We start from the raw sequence: 14210 nt of genomic DNA on the forward strand, positions 1-14210 counted from the left end.
GAAAGGTGGCAGCCATGAGCTGCTTCCCAGTAGACCAGGCGGGGTTAGACAGACAGCGAACATGTGTGACTTGTGCAAAGTCTGGAAAGTTACCCCAAAATGTGCCGTCAGCAAATTCTAGCACACCACCCTGTCACCCCATACTGGTTGTCACCAGTCCCTCCTGCCCCTCAAGCAAAATGCTGTGATGGTGTTCTTGCTGGGGAATTAAGGCATCCTTTGCCCAGTTCCGTTTGTTCTCCTTAGGCATGATGAAAAGTCAACAGAAATGTCGCCTTTTTAGACAGTCAAGATTGTGTTAGTGAAAAGGATCACATCTGTGTTGATTGATTGATTGATCTTTCCAAATGGGACTCATGAACAATGGTCAGATTCACGGTTTTTCAATGTCTGGAGAAAAGTCCCCTTGCGGTTCATCCATAAATACCGTGCTGCAGTTAACAAACAAGTTTTGTGGCTTTCTTCCCAACAGGGCCGCTCACACATTTCCTGCATGCCAGGGACTGTACGTCGCTGGAATTATCCTTCCCCCTTGTGTATTGGTAAGTACATCCTGCATAGCCTCACTGAGTGACCCTCATTCGGCCAGCTTGCTTCCACCTGTGACCTTCCATATCCCGCCCTCTGGAAGCACACACTGTCCCTTTCAAAGCACACACTATTATAGAGAGCACAGTCACATGGGTAGAGTCACAGGAATGCAGTGAGCACCTCCCCGTGGAATTAGAAATTCAGCTTTTGTGGGACTTTGGATCAGGCTACATAGGGAAGCTCTGAGTCTCCCAGCTCAAGGTACCAAACAGTTCAAATCCATGCCAAAATCCCCATTTATTACTCTATGAAGGAAGCTGGTAACAACTCTGACAGGCTGAATGGGTTTTTCTGAACATGCTGCTAGCCTCCGGAAAAGCATGTTTGCGGAAGCAAAGCTCAGAATTACAAACAAGCCACTGACTCTCTAGAAGCTGGCATGTTTGTATTCCACATTGAAAAGCCCAGTGACGTCTGTGTGGAGATGCCCTTATCAGCACTGGACAGCCCCCTGCCTATTGAGTGGGAAGAACCTATGCCCGAGGCCCAAAGCATCCCAGTGCAAGTCACAGGGCATCCAGCCCCTGACCAGAGCCATAGGATCAGCTTCCCCAGAGTTTGGGGGTGATGTCACCACCCTGCAGACACCACCAGTGTCTGTCTTCGGTTCCTGGCCTCAGCCCAGAGACTGTGCTCACTGTTCCAATGAGCCCCACCTCCTCTAGGTCTTTGGGCAGCTGGCACAACAGAGCCTGTGGTCAGCAGCAAATCCAGCAGCCCTGAGCTGGTCACTATATAAAATTCTCTTAAGTTGTTTATTATGCAGTTTTTAAACATGACTTTTGATATTTTTTCCCATCCATCAGTCAGATAGTATGGAGGGGGATCAGGCGCTCTTGAGTTTGCAGTCAGCCTTTAGCATTGTGAACTCACATTTCCCACATGTAGCAATTTCAGTTCTTTCGACTCAAGAGTGGAATTGACTCCCGGCCTGCATATTCAGCTGGGGGCCGTTGTGTTTGCTCGGCGCTTTATAAAAAAGCGTTTTATTTGAATTTGAATAACTAACTTACATTAGCAAGACATCTGACTTTTACATGTCCTCTAATGAGTTTTTTATATTAGCAAATACTGATGTTACATCAACTTCTACAATTTTTGACAAGGTGCACAGAGAGCTCCCCCATTGTCAAAACTCACACCTGACTGCGATGAGCCTTGGAGATGGACGGAAAAAATCAAAGCATTTTGTAGCTGGCAGCTCCAGGTTTATCTGAGCTGACGGAATTAGGAGCAGGAGCAGTCTGTAGAGAGATCATATTTTGCTCAGCGGCTTCCTAGAAGCCTCATGTCCTAATTCCTTATAATCACAGAACTAATAGAGTCAAGGTACATAAGCCACTTTTCCACTGAGGACCGGGCTCTGTTCTCAGAGCTTAACTAATACTGGCTGTTTTTAATATCTCATCAAGCCATAGAGGGACCAGGCAGTTTGCCAGGGGCCCCAGCAGAGTTAGAGTTCATACTGGGGCAGATGGGACTGGAAACTTCTGGAACTGTGGGGTTCACAACAGTCTGTGACCTGTGTCGTGGAATAAAAAAATGCATCTGTTGGTTCCAGAACGTGAAAAACCTGCACAAAATAAAATATATAAATCCAGGAAAGTGCAAAGTCCCTGATATTCCATAGCAAGGGTCACCTGCCCTTTGGAAATCAGCGTTGGCTGGTAAGGCTCCACACAGGCTGCTGACTGAGCAGGAGTTGGCATGAGTGAGTTATAAGCAGGAGAGGGTCGGGGCAAAGGGAGTCAAAGAAATGCTAAGTAGCAGCTTCTATCTGGCCACGATGGAACATAGCAAGCCTGGGGCTGGAGAGATGGCTCAGTGATTAAGAGCACTCCCTGGTTGTCATCCAGAAGACCCCGGTTCAATTCTGAGCACCAATACAGTGGCTACAACTCCAGCTGTAGTTCAAAAGTTCTAGCACCCTCTGGCCTCTGCTACATACATGTTACATAGATGTAAATACTGACAAAATACCCATAGGTATAAACATTTTTTAAAACACAGCATGGGGAGGGAAAGGGAAATGGGAGGCGGTGGCAGGGAGGAGACAGAAATCTTTAATAAAATAAATAAATAAATAAATAAATAAATAAATAAATAAATAAATAAAACACAGCATGCTGGCAATGGGGCTCTCTTGATATCTCAAAGCAAGGTAGATGGGCTCACACCTTTCGGGAGTTCTGGTTTGAAGCTCATCTGCTCCTTCTTTTTATATGTATGAGGCCGACCTGTACTGGTAGCTCTCACATCACCCAGAAGTCATCCTGTGCCTAGTACCTAGACACACATGGGATCCAGCACCCTGTCCCTGCTCTGTGTTGTATATCACTGAGGATGGCGCCTGTCACTCCAGCTTGGTGCCAACTCCTGCTCAGGATGACTATGCCAATCCCTCCTCTGAAGGATGGAGGTTCCATTAATAGATGTCCATATTTTATGACACTGGATTTTTTTTTTTTTTAGTTATACTCTAAATTGAAAATTCCTTCCCAGAACTGTCGCTGTCATTGGACACTCATCTTTCTGTCTTTGTGGCCATTTTTCATTTGTCTACCTTGTGGGTGGACACCATCTCCACCCTCCTTTCAGCTAAAGGATCCTATGTGGAGAGGTGCTTTGGTGTAGCCCCCATACTGGCATGTCTTCAGCCCAGTGCAGGCCCAGACAGCACACCCAAGCAGCCTGCACTTCACACACGATTCTCGCCTGCGGACAGCTCCCTGCTGGGCTGCTCTCTAAGTTACAGACATGCCGATTTCATCTGAGCTGGTGTCTAGAATCATAACTCATCACAGAAGAGCCTTAAGAATCTTTAAGTTCTTAAGGTTATTTCTTGAATATGCAGAATGTTTAAACCCAGGTCACACAATGGCTGTCTTGAGCAACTAACCACAGTCACCGGGGCTGGCTTTCACATATTTCCTCCCAGGAAATGTGCCCTTGTTGGTTATCTAACCTTGATGATTGAAAATAGTTTGAAAATTAAAAGATCCTACAGTGCATGCTTGGGGCTTTCTGGCAGAGGCTTCTGAAAACAGGAACTGAGTGCTTATAATAAGAGAAGGTTTTTTTGTACCTTGTCCTCTAGAAAAGAAGTTACACCATTTGCCTCATTAGTCGAAAAGACATGAAATTGTCTTTTTAGCCTGTCACAAATGGTCAACCCCTAGGGCTCCTGGTGAACCAGCCTTGTGGCTAATGTAAACAGATGTTCATATTGTTATAAAATCAGCCGTGGCTCTTTGCTGGCAGACATCAGATGCGGTAGCACGGCATGCGCATAATTAAAACACAGGGACTTTCTGTCTTTGCAACATGGAACTGTCTGAGATTGAGTGGTTGCGGGGAGCTACATTCTCCAATGCAAGGGACTCGGAGGTCGGGGCTACTGAGGACACTGGGACCCTAGGACCAGGCAGATCTGGAGCATCCTGGAGAAGAGGGAGGTTTTCCTGGTTGTAAACCTTCAAGCCAATTTCTCATTCTATTGACAGGTTCCATCTGTCATGGGGGGTGGTCATGTGAATACCAGTCTTTATGAGTGCCAGGAGGCTTCAGGAATGTTGCTCATTTGTTTCCACACAGTAGGAGCCCAAGTGAACAATCAGTGCTAGATAGTGATGCTACCACAAGCAAGAGCTGAAAAGTCAACCTGACGCCTGTTTGCAATGCACTGTTGAGCCAGCTGACCTTTGCTAAGAGCCTGCAGTGCCAGAAGGCACGTGGAGAAGAATCTGTATCCCCAAGTATCCCACACAGAGGAGGGATGGGCCCTGAGTAACCTAGACAGCACCCTGTGGGCTTTCTCTTTCCCGGTGTGGTCCAATAAGCTGTGTTAGATTTGGGTATCCTTGCTGAACACAAAACGCCAGGAGACTCCTGTTATCTTCTGTTTGACAGCCACCTGTGGAGGGACACTGACCAGCATGAGTGGAGTGATCCTGAGCCCAGGGTTCCCAGGCTCGTACCCCAACAACTTGGACTGCACCTGGAAAATATCGCTGCCCATTGGCTATGGTGAGTGAGCCAGGAATCGTTCCACCTGGCAGAGTCTCCCCAAGGGACTGATGTGTAATGATCCATTGACTAAACCATGTCTTTAATTGACAGGAGATAACAGATTTAAGTAGAGCCTTGACACAGTAACATTGAGAGCATGAGGTTATTCTCAAACATCCATTCGGCCATGTGGGTCTCATCGAGGCAAATTTAATTAGCCCAACGATGCCTGTCATGGCAGATCTAAGTCAGCAGTCTCTTCCTTCACATCTCTGCCTGTTCCTGTCCAGTTCTGGTATTCAGGTGTGGTGACTCTCTGGAAATTTTTAGGGGTTTCTTATTATGACTCATACTAAATGAAATATAACACATAAACTTGGAAGTCCAGCATCTTTTTAACTTTTTGGTTACATATTATGATTGTACTACAGTCATATATTATAAATATATTGCATATTTTGAGTATTGGTTTGTGAAATTTTAACATATATTTAGCTATTAATTTTCAGGTTATCTGCTTTAGAAAAAATGTAATTTTGTTAAGAACACTAAGCTCTTCTTTTGCCCTGACTTCAGAAGCACGTGATCTTTGTGAAAGTCTCTCATTTTCTTACTAGTCAGTCTTTATGGATCTTGTGCCTTTGTTCTCACTGTAGCTACTTTATCTGGGCTACCAGCTCCTCTCTTGTTTTTGAAAGCCAAGTGTGTACCACAGAGGGACTCAGGGGATATCCCAGGTACTAGTCACTTGGCATCTAGATACCAAACACTTAGTATATAGTGAAGAATGACCAGAAGTTTTATATAAATCATGGTCTTAGACAATCAAGGAGAGGAATGACCAGAAGTTATAGAAAAATGATTGTTCTAGATGATCATGAAGTTTTCAAAGCATTTCCTTGAAGAGCTATGCTCATGACAACTGTATATACAGAGAAAACTGTAGAGAGGACATAACTAGCCAACTTGCCGATAACTGGGGTCCTGCGGAGGAACAAAGACCCTGCCTGGCTTGGCCAGGTATGGTAACAGATGTTGTCAGCTAACATTTGATTAGCTGGACACGGAAATGGGGGGCGGGGCTTATCAAACCAGCCCAAGAGAGCCAGTCTATGGAGTCTTGAGCCAGGACTTTTTAGGAGCCATAAAAAAGTCATATGGCAGAAGACAGGGAGGAAAATAAAGCCCATGGCAAAGAGTTGAGTGATTTTTCCCTGGGAGATATCACTCTATAGATAGGGCACTGATGATAGATCGAAGAAACAGTTCCACCTAGTTCTAACTGTGAATCAGGGAGTTGTGGGTCACTTATGGGCTTATGGGAGTTACTTCCAGATGTCTCAAGCAGGCTAGTTCACCAAAAGTTCCATCACAGCGTGGACAGCAGCTCCTGAACAACTTACAGTTTCGTCACTTGGAGGCCTCCTGTCCATAGCAGTTACTGCTTATGTATAGAATCTTGTGGAGGGTCTATATGAATCTTGTAATTTCAGGAACTTCCTGAGACTTCTGAGTTTTATTTCCTTTGGGAGCCTTGTAAATTTCATTTTCTTCAAGAGCCTTAAACAGACTTGTACCTCCCTCCAGCAAGGCATATTTTGATTTAGAGAACAACACCCCACCCTTTTTCTTTTTTTTTCCTAACCCTAACCCTAACCCTAACCCTAACCCTAACCCTAACCCTAAACCCTAAACCCTAAACCCTAACCCCTAACCCCTAACCCCCCCCCACCCTTTTTCTAAGTCTTGTATCTTTTTGTTCCTTTCTGGGCATCTTTGTCTGAGACTTGGATAGGAGGATTGGATGGTGTAAATGCCTGTTAGGCTGCTATATATAGCAAGATTGTGACCAGGTGTGTCTAGCATACCTCTCATTATATACAGGAGATCCCTTACCTAAATAATTGAAGCTGACAGCAATAGTAAACTTGTGTGCAGACATGAATGATTAGAAGGCAACTCAATTGACTAATCACATCCATTTCATGAGCAATAGCAATTGCTTCTGCACTGAAGCCTGTGACCTCCCAGGCCTGACTTCCAGTTCCAGATCTAAATGTCCTCCTGTGGGACAGGCCTTCAGTTCAGTTAGAAAGCAGCTGATATCCATGGATGCTGTGCCATGAGCGTACCAGCGGGCATACCTTGGCTGGTATGTTGCTGCTGTAGCTTGCAGTCCCATAACCAAGCAGGACAGTGACAATTCTCCCCCAGCATCTCACGTGGCATTTGCAGCACTGTGAAAGCCAGCCAACGAGGAGAGAGAGTTTCCAGTTCATTCACAGTCTGATGTCCCTATGTCCTGAAGCTAAGCCATGCAAGGGTCTTCAGCAACACCAATTTCCCATCTAGTTCTGGCATGCAGCAGCAGTGGGAATAGCTTTATGACTTATGAGGCCTCATGGGTCTCCTTGGTCAAAAACATACAAGTTTGTAGCCCAATGCTAACACTAGGATTTTCATCCAACAATCATGGTTTCTTGGAGTACCTTTTCACAGTGTCTTCATGTTCTTCAAGATGTTTTTACAAACCTGTAAGAAACTCAAAGTTTAGTGTTATATAATGGTGACTTTACTTTTCTACCTCTTATACCTGGCCTAGACTGGGCATCAAGGACCATTTAAGTGACCTCTGTGTCAGCAGCCACCGTCTTCATATTTGGGGGCTATTTCCTTCTTTTTCATTGATACAGCCTTCTGTGTGTTCTGCTTTGGTAAAGTGGAATCTGCTTAGAATCTCTGGGTCTGTCTTCTTGACTAGATCGAAAGGTGCAGTTAAGAGAAATGTCAATCCAGAGTCAGTGAGCTCTCACTAGCTCAGGTCAATTGTCTCTGTAGGTATCCCCATCATGGTATTGACCCCTTTGCTGGTATTCTCACTCCTCTCTCTCTCTCTCTTGGACTGGTCTCTGGAAGCTCGGCCCAGTGCTTAGCTGTGGATCTCTGCATCTACTTTCATCAGTTGCTGGATGAAGGTTCTATGATGACATTTAAGGTAGTCATCCATCTGATTACAGGGGAAGGCCAATTCTGGCACCTTCTCACTATTACTTAGTACCTTAGCTGGGGTCATCCTTGTTGATTCCTGGGAATTTCTCTGGTGCCAGATTTCACACTATCCCCACAATGGCTCCCACAGTCAAGATATCTCTTCCCTTGCTCTCCCTCTCTGTCCTTTCCCCATCTGGAACATCTCATTCCCTCATGTTCTCATCCCCCCTCTTCTCTCCTCCCCCTCCTTTTCTGCCCTCCCTTCTCCCCACCCCCATGCCCCCAATTTTCTCAGGAACTCTTGCCTATTTCTCTTGGGAAGCCTGCATAGGACCAAACTAAGCCCTCTGAATGTAGGTGACAGATGTGTGGTTGGGGCGGTCTTTGTGACCACTGGCAGTGGGACCAGGATTTATTCCTACTGCTTGAAATGGATTTTTGGAGCCCATTCTTTTTGGAGGGATACCTTGCTCAGTCTAAATATAGATGGGAGGGCTTTGGTCCTGCCTCAAAGTGATACATCAGACTTTGTTGATCCCCCATGGGAAGCCTTACCCTCTCTGAGGAGTGGATGGGGGTGGGGTGGAGGAAGGTGGGGGGAGTGGGAGGGAGGAGAGAAGGGAGTAGGACTAGGATAGATATGTAAAATGAGAAAAGATCATTTTAAATATAAATTAATTAATAAAAAGAGAAATGTCATCTAGCTATTCTATTGGGTTTTTTTGTTTTTTCTTTTTTATCATGATTATTTTCTTTATAAATCACTTTGTGATAATTTCACAAAATAATATCCTAAATTACAAAATGCTTGGACCATCTGTTACCATGAGGCAAGTATAAATGGTCTTTTAGATGGTTTGCTATCCACATAGCAGATAAGTTAATACTTATAAATTCCATCAGCTGAAAATGAGGGCTTTGCTCCAAAGTCAGGACCACATTAAAGTTTGGTCAGGGTTGGAAGGCAAATCCTTAATGCAGTGGACTCCACATTGGCACTTGATCTTCAAAGCATCACTGCAGCCAGATGAAAGTGTGCTGTGTAAATTTCAGCAGGGCTGGTCTTCGATTGCCTTTCTTGTTATATTCATAGAGTTTTAGAATATTCTGGGAGATAATAAAAGGATATCTAGGCTGTGTTTGTTCTAATCCCTTCACTTGGACTCTGTAATGTCAAACTGGAAGAGGTTTGTTAGAAATTAGATAGCAATGTGATCCTACTTTAAGCCAGATTAGAGCCAAGCTCTGTTTCCTTTGCTGATAGGTATTAGGTGGTATGATATGTGTCTGGATACTTTATCCCTCTTAAAATGGTAATTTTGCTCACAATATCGTAATTGTCGTGATTCTACTTCCTTTTCAAGTTTAATTCCATGGCAGTAAGAAAACCTCCCTTTCTCTACCCTCTACTGTTTAGACTTTGGCCGTCTTCCATGTGGTTGGCGCTTGGTGTGGCTGTCGCCTTTGAATTTCTTGTGAATTGTTGTATCCCAGAACAACAGACTGGGCATTCCTTACCTGCCTCCTAGTGAGAGAGTTGTGTGTCTGCCAACATGATGTAAAATGAAGCCAACACTTACTTGGAAATTTTCAAATTTTGGCTTACTAGTTGAAGATACTTCTTTCTCTTCTAACTTTTGTCCCTCTAGCCCCTAAAAAAGTTTCATGTCTGCTACTTTCTCTCATTCTTCCTCCTTTGAACCAGTTTGAACAAATTTAATAGAAACTCACTTCCTTCAAGAAGTAGCAGATGCCCTTGACTCATGAGGTGATGAGCTGTGGTCTAGCTTATGTCGCACCACAGAAAGCAAAGACTGCACCAGTCTAAGCTGAATGCAAACCTCACTGTTACCTTCCTGGTGTCACAGTGGTCATAGCATCTGACACTGTGGAGCCTCTGCGGTTCACCTGTTAAATTATAATGGCAGTAAGTGTCACCCCACTTAGTGGTTTTAAGAGGGAAGTTGGCAAATGGGATTCTCACAGGGTAGTTGGCCTTATGCTAAGCTAATCAGAAGGACAATAGTTTGATGTGTGTCCCTCCTGCCAATTTTCCTTGTAAGACTTTAAATTTATAGAACCATTTAGTTCTTTTTTCCCACAGCTCCTTCCTGAGCTCTTCTTTGTAGTTGTTCACTCACCTAACTTTTTATTATCTCCTTCCTTGTATGTGTGCCATTTTCCTTCTATCTACTCTGAGTTAGGATAGCTCGTGTAAGCACTGGATTTAATTTTTTAACATAGGACATAATGTACTCAATAAAAATTCACTCCTTACCATCAAAATAAAGAGAGAATAGGTTGTAACGCAGTGAAAGACACTGGTCTAGCATGTAGGAGACCCTGAGTCTGCTCTCTAGAACTGCATAAGGGGAATGGGAACAAAACGATGAGAAAGTAATTGTTATTGTATTATTAATATCAACAGCATAGATTCCATTGCCAAATTTAATCATGGATTTATTCAAACACTAATGTCATTTTGGGTTCTGTTTTAAATAGTCAAACACATTAAACCAGTTTAGAGCCAGCATTCAAACATCCAAAGGCCATGTACCACAGAAAAAGACTCTAAACTGTCTTGATTAGGGCTTTCTTCTACATTATTGGTCATAACTTATCCATAAAAATCAATGAGGACAATATCCTGATATACTGAGCTGAGCCAATCTGTTGTACTTTGAACTTGACCTTGATCTTGAGATTCACATTGACCATTATCAGACTTTGTTTCTTGGGAGCCTCTGTAACTTGCTTTGTATGTTAAACATAATCCCTGCTTATCTACAAAATCTTTTATGCAATAGTGTAATAACCAAGTTATAAGAATGAACCTCCAAAAACTCAGTACATTCATTATGTACACATGTGTGCTCACATGCCATTCCATATGTGTGGAGGTCAGAGGACAGTTTATAGGAGTTGGTTCTTTCCTTCCATGTAGATCTCAGAAATTGAATATATGTCATCAGGCTTAGAAACAAGTACTATTAACCAATGGTTCATCTTGAAGACCCTAGAATATGTTTTAAAGTTTGTTTTGTGCTTTTAATTTAGTGTTGACTTCTTTGATAAAATCATGATTAACATGTAAATGATGTCGTGTATGATTCCAGCCTGTGTTTGGGTTATAATCATTGCTGCAATGACAAGTCCTTCAAGTTCCATTCTAAGAATGATGTCTGTGCCTCTCTGGGATATGGTGCTGGCAGTACTCATACTTCACAGAATCTGACATGTGGATATGAATTCTGGAGACAAAGATCACACAGAGTTAGGCTAAGCCAAGGGATGTCTTCAAAGATACAGTGTTTCTTCCCACCATGCCTCTTCTTTTTTATAGAAATGAAGTGATCATCCCCTTAATCAGCCATGATCTTGGATACGTTATCATGGACTTTCTGAAGATTTCATGTTCTCTCGTAGGTGCACACATCCAGTTTCTGAATTTCTCAACTGAAGCCAACCATGACTACCTGGAGATCCAGAATGGCCCCTACCCCAGCAGTCCAATGATGGGCCAGTTCAGTGGCCCTGACCTGCCTGCATCGCTGCTGAGCACCACACATGAAACCCTCATCCGTTTCTATAGTGACCACTCACAGAACCGGCAAGGATTTAAACTCAGTTACCAAGGTAAGCAACAAAACATATGACTCTATAGATGCTTCTTTTAATGCTACACTTAGTACTGCATTTAATCCTAAATCTCCCTGATTGGTTAGAGCCTTGTACAGCCAAATTGATTCCCAGAGCATGTGGGTCTCTGATTTATGGGATCCTGACAGTCCTGGTGACCAAGTGTGAAGGCATGACTAGCTTTGCTGATAGACTAAAATCATTTGGGATGGAAATTTCAAGGGTCTAGTCTTTGTTGCCATGGCTGTTGGATAAGACTGTGTCCCTGAGCAACTTCAGGAGAAGTATCTTACTTTAAGTCTCTTAGATTTAGGGTGGTTTTTATTACTGAGTGATAACTAGGCTAAACCAACAGATATCCTGGGTCTTCTCAAAGTTCAGAATCAATTGCCTGTGTATATGTCTAATAAACAATCTACCAGAAAGAACAGTACAGAAGAGTGGTGGCCACTGAGTCTCGGCTCCATGTTCCAGGATAGCCTGGTATCCAGCTGATGCTGGTCCCCAGTTAATAAAGCACATAAAAATTTTATTAGGTTAGTGTTCCCTCCCCAGTGCTAAAGGACATGCATTCTGCTTTCTAAGCTCTTTAGGAGGTTCAGGCACTATGGAGGTCTCTTCTTTATGTTGGGTCCTGTGTTCCTTACTGCTTGTTAAAGGAAATCTACTTCAGTTCCTACCCATTGCAAATAGTGCAAACTGCTCTGTCTCTCCAACCCGCGCCAGTGCAGGGATGCTGTGTGACCCGCCTTGGCAATGTTTGGTTTCATAGTGGGTTTCTTTCTGGACTTTGGTTTTAAAAGTAGCAGTTTACAGGGGAAGTTGGGATTCCCTGTTTGGATTCTTCTTCTCATTGATAATTAGAAAAGGGGATCTAACGGAAGCTCAGTGATAATTTCCTTGGGCTTTAAAAGAGGAACAGCAGAGTAGGTAAACTTTAAGTATTGTCAGCTGCCAGGAAGCAGGAGAAGAGAGGGAAAGCTGTGTTCCTTAAAATCAGCCACGTGGTGGAATGGGAGGAGCCCCAGAGAAGAGTGAGTACCTGTGCAAGCAGACCTAGGCTTTGGAAAGAGAAGAAAATTTAAAAAGAAACAGTCCATATTTTAAGTAACTCAGGAAAGCAGGCAAGCTTTGCATAAAAGATACAAGTGGGTCCATCAGCAACATCGCTGAAAAAGGGGTTACCGGGAAGAATTGGTTCATTTTCTCATTAAAGGGATAATTATTCCTCCCATCTTGTTGGCCTGGCTTTACATGAACCAGCCGTCCTGAAGGGAGGTCTCTTTACCCATGACTGAGAGACCCAGCTTGATTAACTCTTAGTTTGGCTTCATGGCTATGGGGGAAAACAGCGGAAAGTAATGTTTTAATCCGGGGAGCGGATCAGAATGTAGTACCTCCACCCAGAGCCAGAGTCCAGTTCTAATGCGGTTCACCAAAAGCCATTAGTGTCTAGACTGCATTTCTCTGCCTACTCTGGCAGGTCGCCCCCTGGTAAGAGTGATCATGTAGAAGACGCAAACCCAGACCTCCTTTCTAGCATCCTTGACCTCTCCCCAGAGCAGAGCCAAAGACTTTGACTTAAACACTTCTGGAATCTCAGGCAGGAATTGGGGGAGTGAGTCCGTGGTTAAGAGCACTGACTGCTCTTGCAAAGAACCAAGTTTCAGTTCCAAGTGCCCTCTTTGCAGCTCAAGACTATCTGAAATTTCAGTTCTAGGGGACCAGCGGCCTTTAAAATGCACTTTTTAAATTTATTGCAAGGGAGGCCCATAGCTAGCATACATACATGGAGGATAAGGACGGCTGCAGGAGCTGTTTTGCTCGTTCCCCTGTGTATGTTTCAGATCTAGAGTTCAGGTTACAAGCCGCATCAGCATCGAGTGACTTTACATAATGAACAATTTTGTCATGTCAGTGACTCCCCCACTTTGAGGCAGGGACTCAGTATATAGACCAAGCTGGCTTTGAACTTGGAGAGATTTACCTGCCTATGACTTCTAAGTGATGGGATTAAAGTTGTGTGCCACCATGCCCAGTCCTGTATATATAATTTATTTTACATACCAACGAGTTTCTCCTCCCTCCTCTCCTCGTGTCCTGTCCCCTTTCCCATCAACCCCCTTCCTCAACCACTCCTCCTTTATCTTCAGAAAGGGTCTAGTCCCTTTTTAAAAACAGATCTTATGATTGCTCCTTATTTACTGGATTCTAAAAAAGTGATTTGATCATCAGAATTTACACAGAACGTAACTTTTTGCCATGAGTTTCCTCCCGCAAATTACAAAACAAAAGAGATGTGGGACCGTCCATCAGAAGAGAATCATTGAGGAGAACATACCCTCACATTTGAAGTTCTTCCATAAGGTGCAGATTAAAGGCTGACCTCCTCTGCAGCTCTGCGCTGCTGGAAAGACGCCCTCTGAAAACACAGCAGCTGTCCGTCCTAAAGGACAGGGTCACAGTACTGCAGATGAACAGCTCCCTTCCTGAGCCGACGGGCCCTTTAGTTTGGGCAGCATCAGTATGGAGCCTTTTAAGCTAGCATCACTAAGCATGATTTTAATATCTGAGCCTACAAGGATGTGTCTCAAACCATTGGCCAACTCCAGCGGATGCAGCACTTTTGAGGTATCTCTCTTCTTGAGTCCTTTGATTGTGTATCCTTGAAACTGTGAGACCTCAAATACAGAGTCCAAACCTAGTATTGCTTTCCAAACTACTTCATCTCATAGAATCTTACTGTTTGCTTGATTATTTTTGGTCACTTCCAGGTCTCTAATAAGCATCTTAATCCAAGCTTCAGGACTTGTAACCAAGTTAACCCCAGGTGAAGCCTATGCAGGAACCACCTAGACAAGGGGTCACATATTGTTATAGTTTATGATTTAGTCATTGCCAGTGTCAATGTCTACAGCTGGATGTCAGCAGTTCAAGAGGTACCCATGAGTCGGCTTTCCCTTCTTGCATATTAAAATTTG

The 14210-nt window shown here is 43.7% G+C and overlaps 1 protein-coding gene across 1 annotated transcript in view; it reads left to right on the plus strand.

Annotated features, from left to right (window-relative positions):
• The window catches only part of Csmd1 (CUB and Sushi multiple domains 1), a 1119426-nt gene that overhangs the window by 997042 nt on the left and 108174 nt on the right, over positions 1–14210 (plus strand). The window contains exons 40-42 of the mRNA XM_050136505.1: positions 473–542; positions 4501–4617; positions 11017–11226. Of these exons, the coding sequence (XP_049992462.1) occupies positions 473–542; positions 4501–4617; positions 11017–11226 (397 nt within the window). The remainder of the gene's footprint in view (positions 1–472; positions 543–4500; positions 4618–11016; positions 11227–14210) is intronic.

Source organism: Alexandromys fortis, unplaced genomic scaffold (genome assembly GCF_014885135.2).
Source record: "Alexandromys fortis isolate MF-2015 unplaced genomic scaffold, M_Fortis_MF-2015_v1.1 scaffold_3, whole genome shotgun sequence".
NCBI classification, from domain to species: Eukaryota; Metazoa; Chordata; class Mammalia; order Rodentia; family Cricetidae; genus Alexandromys; species Alexandromys fortis.